Source organism: Prionailurus bengalensis, chromosome E4 (assembly GCF_016509475.1).
Source record: "Prionailurus bengalensis isolate Pbe53 chromosome E4, Fcat_Pben_1.1_paternal_pri, whole genome shotgun sequence".
NCBI lineage: Eukaryota > Metazoa > Chordata > Mammalia > Carnivora > Felidae > Prionailurus > Prionailurus bengalensis.
In genome coordinates, this window is record NC_057360.1 from 26,179,145 (window position 1) to 26,191,366 (window position 12,222).

General features: G+C 42.9%; 1 protein-coding gene across 4 annotated transcripts in view; it reads right to left on the reverse strand.

Moving 5' to 3' along the window:
* The window catches only part of CACNA1E (calcium voltage-gated channel subunit alpha1 E), a 497,518-nt gene that overhangs the window by 36,649 nt on the left and 448,647 nt on the right, over window positions 1-12,222 (reverse strand). For all 4 annotated transcript variants that reach the window (XM_043568526.1, XM_043568524.1, XM_043568525.1 and 1 more), the window contains 4 exons: window positions 11,537-11,647; window positions 7,818-7,901; window positions 6,907-7,032; window positions 3,359-3,424 (listed from right to left, as the gene is read on the reverse strand). In XM_043568526.1, the coding sequence (XP_043424461.1) occupies window positions 3,359-3,424; window positions 6,907-7,032; window positions 7,818-7,901; window positions 11,537-11,647 (387 nt within the window). The remainder of the gene's footprint in view (window positions 1-3,358; window positions 3,425-6,906; window positions 7,033-7,817; window positions 7,902-11,536; window positions 11,648-12,222) is intronic.

Consider the following 12,222-nt stretch of genomic DNA (forward strand, 5'->3'; position numbering starts at 1 on the left):
AGAAGGGAAAACTCAGAGATCTTTATCCACAGACAGTGAATAATGTTGAACTCTGAGACCCTAAGTCTCTTCGGATGAGAGGGGTACCCTTCCACATGGACTTTCCTCCCAACCATGTTTCAGGTATCAGGATCTATTCCTACAAGTCAATGATGGTACAACCGAAGGCTTACAGGTCACTTTTCCAGCCCTTTGAGACACTTTCCAGACTATATTTAACATACTTCAGTTTATCTAATATATGCTAAATGGAACACATTTCCCCCCCGGACAGTTTTTAGAATGTGCAGTTGAGGAACAATCTCTGCCCCCAGCTATTTTACTCAAGTCACTCCCACTGACACCTGCTTTGGGGATTTGTTCTCCACACTGTTTTTCAAGACCCAAATACTACTTGTCTCTCAGGGAGAATGGAAGTGGCAAGGTAGGCAGCACAGGGGAAGAAAGGAAGGAGGAAGATAACAGGGTGGAGGGCCCACAAACAGACAGACAGTAGAACTGAAAAAGTCCCCAACAACCACATTTAGTTCCAGGCACCCCGGGAGGAAACTGTCATACATCCTTATACCTGTGTTCACATCACCTTCTCTCCTTTTCACTCTCTTGGCCCAACATCTGCAATTTATCATATCACATCCACACAACTTACAATGTTTTTTTCTACCTCTGACAGTCCTGAAACCACCATTAATTGTCCTCATTATGATTTTCTCAAACACCTTATCCAGCTATCAACTAGTGGGAGGGCATGCTGTGATTTTGCATGAGGTATGTGTGTAACAGTCAAAGAAACTGAAGCTGTTTTGAATCGACTATAGTTCTCAAGCCAAAAATGTATAAATACATATTTATTGTGAAGGCAGTTTTTAAAATCCCACCTTATATTTATTTATTCATTGTTTATTTTTTAGCTTTTCACTTAGTCCTTGTCCCAGACCAAATTTCCTACACCAAAAGGGCATGAAAGAAAAAGAAGAGATACTGAGACCCACCAGAATGCTTAACAGAAGTACAAGCTTAAATCTACTTTCACTTGGAATCACAGAACTTTAGAACATAAAATGACCTGTGAAGACATCTATCCAACTCGTCTATGGTTCCGGTGAGGATGTTAAGGCCCAGAGAGGTTCGGTGACTTGACCAAGTTTGTAGAGCTGGTCAGTGGAGGAGCTGAGGCGGAAAGCCTCACCTCCTAATGATCTGTGCCCCTGGACTGTTTCCCATACCCAGCAAGTTACTCCTTCCTTCCCTCTTCAGATTCCTCTGCAAAATTCTCTTCTTCCAAGATGACTGTGAAAGTTCAGAATAATGGTTCTTCTCACAGATTCATCCTGCTCCTATTTATTTTTCCAATACTGGTCTTCTGCCTTTATGTCTTTCTGTTTGGATGGATCCCTCTACTTTGTTGTGACTATACCAGATACAATTTCTCTAGCCACAAGCTACGTATCTGCATTGTGCACAGTGTGGGGTTTCTATCATGCACCAGGAGGAGGATGGCTCTCTAAAGGCAAGTCACAGTGGGAAAGCCATTTGTGTCCCTGTGTAATGGAAACAGTGCTCCTATTTTGGGGGAAGAAGTCTAAGGGCAATAAGATATTAGACATCGCAGTTATTGTAAATATCACAATTTCATGACTGAACAGCTCCCACCTCCCACCAACGGGTCAAATAAATACTTGTATTTGCTTGTTGGTGGGAGGAGAGAGAACATGTAGTACACTAAGAATATGGGTTGTACAGCAGACAGAGCTGAGATTTAATTAAACTCAGCTCTCCCACTTACTGGGACCTTGAGTATGTTATAAGTTACTTAACCATGTTAAGCGTCAATGGAGACAATGAAACCCACCCATAAACATTTTCACATCACTTTCAAATACGTTAGTCACGTATTGTGCATGTGCCTGCAGACAGGGAGGAAGAATGGGGTTAGAACATTTTGGAGAGTGTTTGGCACACCCAGGAATTCAAGTATTGGTAAACGGCATTATCATCATTATCAGCAATAATGCTAATAGTTTAGTACTAGAGATGGTGTTATTCTAGTTTATTTTGACTGAAGATGAAAGGAAGTAAGGGCTATTTTAATCATGCACAAAAATTTAAGTTTCATTTGGCTGTTCAAGAACATTTAAATTCTAGAATCAAATATTTGAGAGTTAGAAGGGACTTAATAGACATCATCAAGCTGATCGTAAATTTCCATAGGGATTCTGCTTACAGCACAGCTCTGACGCCATCATGGCATTTCTCCTGAAATATCTTCATTAAAGGAGAACTCACTACTTCTCAACCAAGTCTCACGCTTTTTGATACTTGACATTCTATTGTATTTTGGGAGAACAAAAATCTCTCCAGTAATACAGTTAGGAGATGAACAAAATTAAGAAGTGCATGCAAGAGAGAGGAGCATAAAGAAGAGACATTTCAGAGATGCTTTGGCAAAAGGCTGCTGACACAGCAAGCATGGGAGATGTGTGCAGTGGCTCCAGATGGCAGGCACTGTTGAGAAGGCAGCTGGCAGTCCAAAGGCAGCCAGACTGCCTGACTGCAGGAGACTGCCACTTGGCTGAATTTCCATGCTAGGGTTTAGTCTCAACATCTCCAAGTCAGAAAGTTAGCCCCCCTGAAACAATCAGACAGTCCAGTGTATCTAACTGGATATGTTCATGGGATGTGTCACTGACTGTTTATAGTAGGAGTCTACCTGCCACAAATGACAGTCACTTTAGGAAGATCTTATGACATCTTCTGCTCAGTGGACCTCTGGCTACCTGCATAAATATCCAGGATGGAAACATGGCCCTTGGGTGTCCCTAGGATTAGGCAGGCTGCTAGGATCCCTTTGAGTTGTTCCCAGTGGTAGGTCTTAGGGTGTAAATCTCAGCCATTCAAGACTTAACTCAGATATATTTTGTGCTGTTGTGTATGAGGGAACGACCATCTGACCTTCTTTTAGGTCTAGCTCAAATATGGGAGATGCTGAGAAATGGATCATCATGAGCCTCACCCCCTCCTTGGTCTTATGTGAGACCTCTCTGGCTAAGAACAGTGGTGTCATTTTTGCTTTAGCCCTACTGTTGTGTTCACAGAAGTCCCACTACTTGTAAGTCAGCACCATGATCTGATAACCTCAGATGAAACCCCTGTACCAGATTTGTACTGCAAATACCTTGGTAACCTGAGTGGGGAACCGTGCATATGTAAAATTCCCAAGGTGACATTGCAATAAGATCTTGGGAGCATGCCCATAGGCATAAAGGGGTTCGAAACACCCTCCACCTTGGATGCTAAGGCTGGTGAGCCAGTGACAATCTGTCACTGTCCCCAACCAGGCCCCAATATACCAGCTCACCTGCATCCCAATGATGGCATAGATGAAGAAAAGCATGGCAATCAAAAGGCAGACGTAGGGGAGGGCCTGGAGAGAAAGCAGAGATAGGACCATGAATTCAAAGGGAGGCAGCTCACAGGCTCCACACCCACAGTTACAGGCAGTACTAGAACTCTTGCCCTGAAGCTGATTTTAATGGAGGGCTGGGACTCCCTATTCCCTGGGGCTCTTCTGATTTGGAGTGCCACACTTCCGCAGATGTCCATGTCCTCTGACAAATATGTAAGCTATTGTCCATAGACAGACTTGTCATTTACTTTCTGTCAAGAATGTTCATTCACCCAGAAGTGTGGCCCAGATCTCTAAGGAGAGCTAGAGAAACTTCCTGGGCTTGAGATTCATCCCACTTTGCATGCAGAATATTAATAACCGGGGCAATTGTGATGCAAATTACACAGAAAGCACCTAGATTGGGTCCTCAAATACCTATGTTACCCCTTCCCACTCCCTCACTCAATGCCAAGCCCAAAATAGAGAATCTGGAAGCAAAGAAGCCGGCTAGGGGTCTCAGTTGTTCGTCAGTTCCTAGAAGACCCCTTCATCTTCCGATGAAACTCTTTTTCCAATGTTTAAGCCTCCTGGCACTTCATTACATATCATGCAAAATTCCAAAAAGCCCTTTAAGTGTTAGCCATTGCAAAACCCTGCCATGAAGCCATGCGGCACAAAATTCCATATCATGTAAGCTAACTGCCACTGTGGGATGATAACATTTCAATTGTAGGGGTGAAGGGGGCAAGTGAAAGAGATGCGAGGTAGGGAACTGCCTACCTACAGAGAACTGGCTGGGGGAGGATGTAGGGCAATTTCCTTTGGGGGCCAGGGAGGGCTCTATGATTTGGGGGTGATCTCCATGCTGACATGGAAGCCTCTCTCCTTTACCATTCAGGAAGCTTCCTGGAGGACCGTGCAGCTTGCAGTCTCCATTCTATCCTGAGTGTGTGCAATGCGCCTCCCAGGAGACTAGTTGAAGGCTTTCAGACTGCAGGGGCAGGGCAGGGCTTATCAACAGAGCTAACTAAATGAAGAGCCTTGGGAGACTTTTAGAATAGACTTTAGAATAAAGGATAAAATTAAAATGCGACCAAGTTGCCTACAGAATCCCCTCTCCAGTGAGGTGCTGACTCCCAGGATCTATAAGGGAAATGGCTGCCTTTCAAGGGGCCGTGTGAAGACTCCGTCTGCTGAAAGGAGAGGGCTGGGAGGCAGGTTTCTTACCACTTGAGGTGCCGCTACCTTCTATCACCTTCTGCTTACTTTCTGCCCTTATTCTACCTTCTACACTCCAAGGTCTCCAGTGCCTAGCTCATCTCTACCACACCCCGCCAGCTTTTGGGAAAAGATCAAATATTTATTCTGATCTCCTTTCTTATCATGTTATAAATTCTAACTCAAAATAAGGATAAAGAGGGAAGAACAAAGTAGGAGTCATTGGTTGGAGAACTGAGCTATGGTCACGGCTGGTGGTGGGGGGGGAGGGCGTGGCTACGCCATGGCTCCCGGGGGGCAGTTTATAATTGTGTGGCTCCTTGCTGTGTATTTGCAGAGGGAGTCTTTGTTAAGCCAACTTTCAGAAAACAATTTCTATACTGTGTCCTGGGACTGTTCCAAAAAGGAAACACCTATCCATCACAGTGTCACCTAGAGGCTGATTCACCTTGTCTTCACTGTTCTATATTCACTGCAATAAGCCAACCATTTGACCATGAATTTTTGACATGCTTTTCTTTGCCCTCAACAGTATGCAGTTTTACAGAGAACTGGCGAGCATGATAATGTGACAGGCTGACACATATTTCTTGAGAGACTCACTAACTGTAACTTATTCGAAAGGTCTCTAACAAAAAGGTTTTAAAGAGTGGCGTGTGTATCAGATTCTAAATCCAAATTGACCTGAGACTCGGTAAATTCTTGCTAAGGTTTTAGATTTCTCCTCTGTCATGTGGCTTTGGAAAAATTCTTTCCATTGAGGTGAGAATAGATGAGAAACCCCATTGAGAGGGTTATGACACCAAACAATTACTATGGATATGATAAAAATGTCAAGGTTGCTGGTAGGAGCCTGAACATCCTTACAACTCTTCTCATATATCAAACCCGCAGGATCTCAATGGAGAATAAGTCAGTAATGATGGTGTAGGGTGCACACTTTTCCAAATGATGAAGAAGAAATCACTGAATTCACTGGCTTAACCTCTTTAGTTCAATTAAAATAAACAATTAAAATAAAGGAGGCAATTTAGTAAATTCATGATTTCTCATCTTTGAATCAATTTCATCAAATTTATTTTTAAAGCACATTCATTGAAAAGCTTTTTTTTTGAGAGAGAGAGAGAAAGCGAACGAGCATGTGTGAGCAGAGGAAGGGCAGAGGGAGAGGGAAAGAAAGAATCTTAAGCAGGCTTCATGGCCAGCATGGAGCCTGACTCGGGACCCAACCTGGGGCTTAATCTCATGACCATAAGATCACAACCTCAGCCAAAATCAAGAGTCGGACACTTAACCAGCTGAGCCACCCAGGTGCTCCCAAAAGCTTTAAGAGGAAATAGTAGGCATTTGGGCAGCACTTAGACTCCCAAAGCCTTAAAAACAAACTATGATATCTGCTACAGCCTGAAGACATTTAAATATGTTTGGAAAACTTCTTTTATAGGAAGTTTCTGTCATTAAAGTGGGTTTCAGGTATCTTTAAAACTTACATTTATTACACATACACCTCTGTGTAGCCCCATGAGACCATTCAAAGAAGCTCACCACATTAACCTTGCCCAAGCATCCTATTAGATAGTAAGACACAGAGGTGACCATTAGCATGCCATACATTCAGGGGTTCAGGAAACACACACTGATGAAGACATGGATGGGACTTATGAATTATCTTGCAGAACTTTTTATCTTTAATTTTTTTTTAATGTTTATTTATTTTTGAGGGAGAGGGAGAGACAGAGCGTGAACAGGGGAGGCGTAAAGAGATAGGGAGACAGAATCAGAAGCAGGCTCCTGGCTCCGAGCGGTCAGTGCAGAGCCCGACACAGGGCTCCAACTCACAAGCCACAAGATCGTGACCTGAGCTGAAGTCGGACACTTAACCGACTGAGCCGCCCAGGCGCCCCACGTTGAAAAACTTTTAATGTGACCTACAGCCATTGGCAAGTCCCTCAAAATGCAGAAGATGCATTACTACAGGTGTCTGGCTCTCTACTTGGACAGGATCGCTGGAGGAGCTTTGGAATACCTCGAGAGGGAGCACACCTGATAAAACAGGCTTCAGCGAACAAAGAAGGGAACTGAGTTATAATGTGGAGGTGTTTTTCTAGAATGAGATTCTCTCCAGTTAAACACAAGCTGCCTGCTGCCTGGCTGAGCTGCATTATAACTAAGAACTGCTGTATCTATTTAATGCTTCTGACAAACACTCATTCCTCGAGGTGAAGGGACCAGTGTAATGACACTGTGTGGCCCGGCTGTGCTGTCTGATAAGAAAGAGAGGAGGATCTGGTGCTGCTTACCTTAAAGGACTGTACAAAAGTCCAAAGTAAAATACGGATGGTGTAGCCCTGACGTAGAAGCTTGATAAGACGAGCAGCTCGGAAGAGCTTCAGAAAGCTCATATTGAAGCCACTGGTGTTCACCAGCTGGTGGACCAAAAGGAAGCATATAATTAATGACATTATGGTCATTTAGCAAAAACTAAGCACTAGTATTTGCATATGTATCCCTCATTCAGATCATGGAATTGGACACAGATTCTGTCTTGTTTTCAACCCCATCGTCAACTGATGGGCCAGTGAGGACCATCTCTCTAAGCCTTCCCAGGCCTGCACTCTATTCCCAGGTAGAAGGGTATGGGTAGGACCCCAGAAGAGTGCCCTGCATATATCATACAAAACTAGCCTCCCTAGTCTTCTAAGCAGGCCTAGTGATCCTAACTGCACTTAGATGCCCAAGAACATACCTAATAACCCCTCCAGGACATATGGTGGCCATGTCAACATTCAAAGAGAGTTATGATGAACCCTCCAAGTCTTCTTTAGGATAAACAGTTTTAGGGTAACAATTCAGGTCTAACAACCTTGATGGCAAAGATACTATGCCTCTCTTGTGCCTCCTAAAAAATCTAGCAGGACACTGTACACGAGCCCTCTTCTGGTATGGTCTATTGCACTCACCCCATTAGGTAGCTGCTTTTTGAATCACGCAAATGAAACAGAACCTTCCATGAGATCCAGTCAGTGCCCTCCAATGTTTGCATTTTCTGGTGGATGCTCAGGAATGAGGAAATGAACTCCCAACACCAAGAGGGCTACACATTTGGCTGGACGAGTTAAAAATGGGCTGTACGCACAGAAGGATTTTTTTTTTTTTTTTTTTTTGCTATTCCAGGGCCAAGCTTAAAGACAAGGATGTATGAGCCACTCACCTTGCTGTCTGTCAGAATGATTTCTGTGATACTGCCAATCACGGTGATAAAGTCAAAGATATTCCAGGTATCTCGAAAATAGTTCTGCCATGTGAATTCGGTCATGGAAGCATCAGAAAAAGGAAGAAAAGAAATGGTGAAGAGACACCTTTCATTACATAAGTTTGTAACTTGGAATTAAAACTTGTCAGTTCATGTACAAGGTCATCCTAACTTTGACTTCAGTTTCCTATGTCTAATCGGAAATGCTATTTCTCCTTTACTGATTTGGGCATTTCTCATTTGGGAAGCAGTCTCATCACTACTTGAAGACCTTGTTTTTGAATCTGTCACTAAAAAGCTACATAAAAATATGTAAGAAAGAGATTTGTGGCCAAGAACATTATAAAGTCCAAAAAAAGGCAAGATCATTGTCACCCATAAGGCAATAAAATTATTTACAATATCACTCTAAGGCTTTCTACAACTTTAAGTCATCTATATTATACCATGTGATTCTATAAATATACAGTTCTGACTTTCAACTATTAATAAAAATCACAGAGATGTTCTAAGTGATTAAAGGTCAAAGATGTGCCAAAAATCTCCTCCTAACTCCACGGGGCAATAGGACAAACAAGACTTCATCTTTCCCCTCTTTCTCTGCTTTATTACAACTTTTGAGTAATAAAATGAGTGTATTGAAGGAAATGGAGTAGAAATAAAGGACCTGGAAGATGCACCAGCCATGTAACACTCTGCTTAACAGAGAGAGGAGGCTTTCCTCCTATCTCCAGTGCTCAGGTGAACACAGACCTTGGACTACATTCCTTAAAAGAAACAGAATACTTGGGTTTCCAAAGTCACTGGCTTGTCCTTGGGCAGCACCTCCCATAGGAGACTCTCAGAGCACAGCTAAAGTTAACTCCCCTACCCTCACAATGAGCATTAGTGAATTTTATGACATGTGCCAGATATGGGGTAGTCCCTTGGCATTCTTTCAGTTCATTTGTGTCTCCCACAGATCCTACAGGTATGTCAAGATCAATATCCTATGTTCATAAAACACTCAGTGGCAGGAGTGGCAAGAAGAATCAGCAGAGACATGCAGTTGGGAGAGCAAAGGAGTGTGGTAAGAGCAAAGCTACCTTTAATGAGCACCTTCTCAGGACTAGAACCTAAGGACCTTGGGTACATTGCCTAACTGGGTATACACAACAAAGTATATAAACCTCTAAGATAGCTATTGTGATCCTCATTTTGAAAGACAAAACTAAGGCTTAGAGAGGCTCATCTGCTGGGCATGTAGAGAAACAGGCTACACAGCCTCACAAACTCACTTTCCATGAAGAGTACCTACTTCCTCAGGAATTGAACTAAGTTGAGTCTCCGAGTTCATAATTTCTCAGGGCTCTACTATTCCCAACCTGGAGTGAGCTTCTTGATCTTAGGCCCTCATACAGTAGAGAGAACACGACTCTAGGTCTTAGAGGACAGAAGCTCTGGATTCCAGGTGAAGGAGCTTTAGTGTAGTGCAGACTAGTAGATTCTTGTGGACAGATCATGGGCTTTCAAGTCAGATTAGACCAGGATCTGAATGCTGGCTCTGCCTTTTAGTAACCTTGGGCAAAGTACTGAATCTTCACGAGCCCTAACCCATCCATACAAGAAACTGTATCACCTATCTAAAAGAGCTGTTATAAGGCTAAAATGAGTACTTAATATGGCAAACAATATATGTTCATTCTCTCCCTCTTTTTTCTTCTTCCTTTTTTATTCCCATCCTACTTTCCAATTCTAGTGCCTTTTATTGGGTCATCTTCTTTTTAAGTTTATTTATTTTTCATTTTGAGAGAGAGAGAGAGAGAGAGAGAGAGAGAGAATATGAGAATGAGAGGTGCAGGGGACAGAGAGAAAGGGAGAGAGAATCCCAAGCGGGCTCTGCACTGCTTTGAGCCAAACATGGGACTCAAACCCACAAACCATGAGATCATGACCTGAGCCAAAATCAAGAGTCAGATGCTTACATGACTGACCCACCCAGATGCCCCTATTGTGTCATCTTTAAAAAAGCTATACCATTTTTCTGAACTTCAATTTCCTCATTTAAATGAACAACATCAACAATGATAATGATGGCATCTGCCATGTGTATTTCAGAGTCACTGAGAAGATCTAACAAAATAGTATACATTAGGATATTCTGGAAACCTAGAGTACTATATCAGTGTAAAGACTTGTTTGGACCTAATGTGCCTTTTAACGGGTGAAAATGCCTCTAGACCTTGAATAAAAATATGGAGGTGAGGGTGGGAAGGAGGCAGACTCTGGGGCCAGTCTAGTTAAGCTTGTAAGTATGTATTCAGCATTCACCATAATTAACACACAGTTGGGGACTTAAGTCACAGACAATGTCAATGGTACATGCAAGTAATCAAGATGCATAGAAAAACTTTCCCTGTTGTGGCACCAGCTTCTCCCTCACTCTGCTCACCCTGCTCACGGCTAGACTGTATTATAAAGACATCTTTGTTGGTGGCAGTTTCTTTTTACTTTTTTATTTCCTCAAGTCTCAAAATACTCAAAGGGGAGTCAAGCAAACAACAATAGAGCCACCTGCAATGGGTTCTCTTCAACTCCCCTCCCCAAACCATCAAGTTAATGACTTTTCAAAGACCCATCAGGAGACCAAAAGCAGCCCCTACAATCAACACTCACAATTATCAGGCCCAGCCCAGAGTCCCTGCTAAAACCACTACCAGACAAGCCCTTTTTCAGATAATATGCAAAGTTTCTTTCCTTGCAGGGAAAGCCACATACACACACAATTTGAAATGGTAGCTCACACACTAAATAAGTGTGAAACAGCTGTCAAGTGGGTTTATCTGCATCCCACTGATCTCACTGTAAACGCTGAAGCAAGGAGGGGGGGTGCAGAGAGAATTATTTTGTTTATAGGACACTGCAGCAAAGGGCTAGGTTTGCTTAACACTGTTGAGAGCAGATGCAAGAATGTGCCAAGCAATTATAATTAATAGTTGAAGAAAAGTAAAAGACTCATACAAGAAAAACTCATCCCAATCCCCCTCAAACCTAATTCCAGTATACCTACCTATCAACCTCTCTCTCCCTCCCTCTCTCTCCCTCCACCCCCCCTCTTTCACACACACACACACACACACACACACACACACACACACACATGCACTTTAAAGGTCATTAGCCTTTGTAAACTTAAGCAATGAACATTTATTTTTGTAGGCAGAAATTACGCTTCATGTAACTAACGGGAGGAGGACAATTAGGTAAAATCTAGTATCTGCTATGTTTGAGGCTAAGAGGGACAGGTATTTTCCCATATGAATTATAAAATCTCATACCTTTTACCAATAAACAAACACTCGAGGCTTATTAGTCCAATCTTTGGTTCCTATCAACAAATAAATTGTAGTTCTAGTAAGACCCAATGACTGTCACCCCTAAACCACTGACAGAACCTGAAAGGACCAGAACTGATGGATAGATGAGTTTGGAGCTGGGGATCCTTTGCCCTTTCTCCTAACACCCTCACACATCCTCTTGTCTTTATGGCAGTTTATTGAGAGTTGAAACAGGCCCACAATTAGGTCAGGTGAACCATTTTTGGAAAGTGGTAACCACCCCCCTTCCAACAAAGGCTGGGAATGCATCCAAAACGAAGGGAAGACAAGTGTGATGCTGGGATAAATGCCATGACATACCAAGAAGCCAAACGCGATGATCTTTAGGACACATTCCAGAGAAAACACCATGGTGAAGGCAATATTCAGGTACTTCAGGGCCAGTTCATAGGTACAGGGAGCAGAGTAGTACTGCCAAGAAGAGAAAAGAGGAGAAAAAGAATCAAACCCTTAAGGTGAGGGGGTTATTCTTTGTCACTGAGGCTGGCCATCTCTCATCCCTGCCCTTGGGGGACACTCTGGTGTGTGGTGTCAGAGGAGAGACGTGCATCGAGTGCTGGAGAGAAGGATGATGGATCCCATGTAGCAGAACAAAACAAAACAGAGGAGAGCACAGACCATGCCTAGCTGTGGCTACTTATTAGCAAAATAGCCAATCTTCCTAGAGATGAAGGTGGGCAGGATAGAAACATTTTCTGGAGTTAATTACTTTACCAGTTTTTATTAAATAAGATCAAACCTCTTCCAACACTCCTTTGGAACCCCATGATCACCTAAATCACACATTTCCACTCTTGTCTGAATCTGACTGAATCTGACTGCCATCAGCATCTCTGGTCCTGGGAGCTACTGTACTTCTTTGCTACAGTGTGTCTCACTGCATTTTGCTCCAAAGATCCAGAAGCTGGGCTGTTGAATGCGACAAGATCAAAAAGAGATTCCACAGTGTTAAAGGAGGTAAGGAGGCAACAGACTTGAATGCTGGA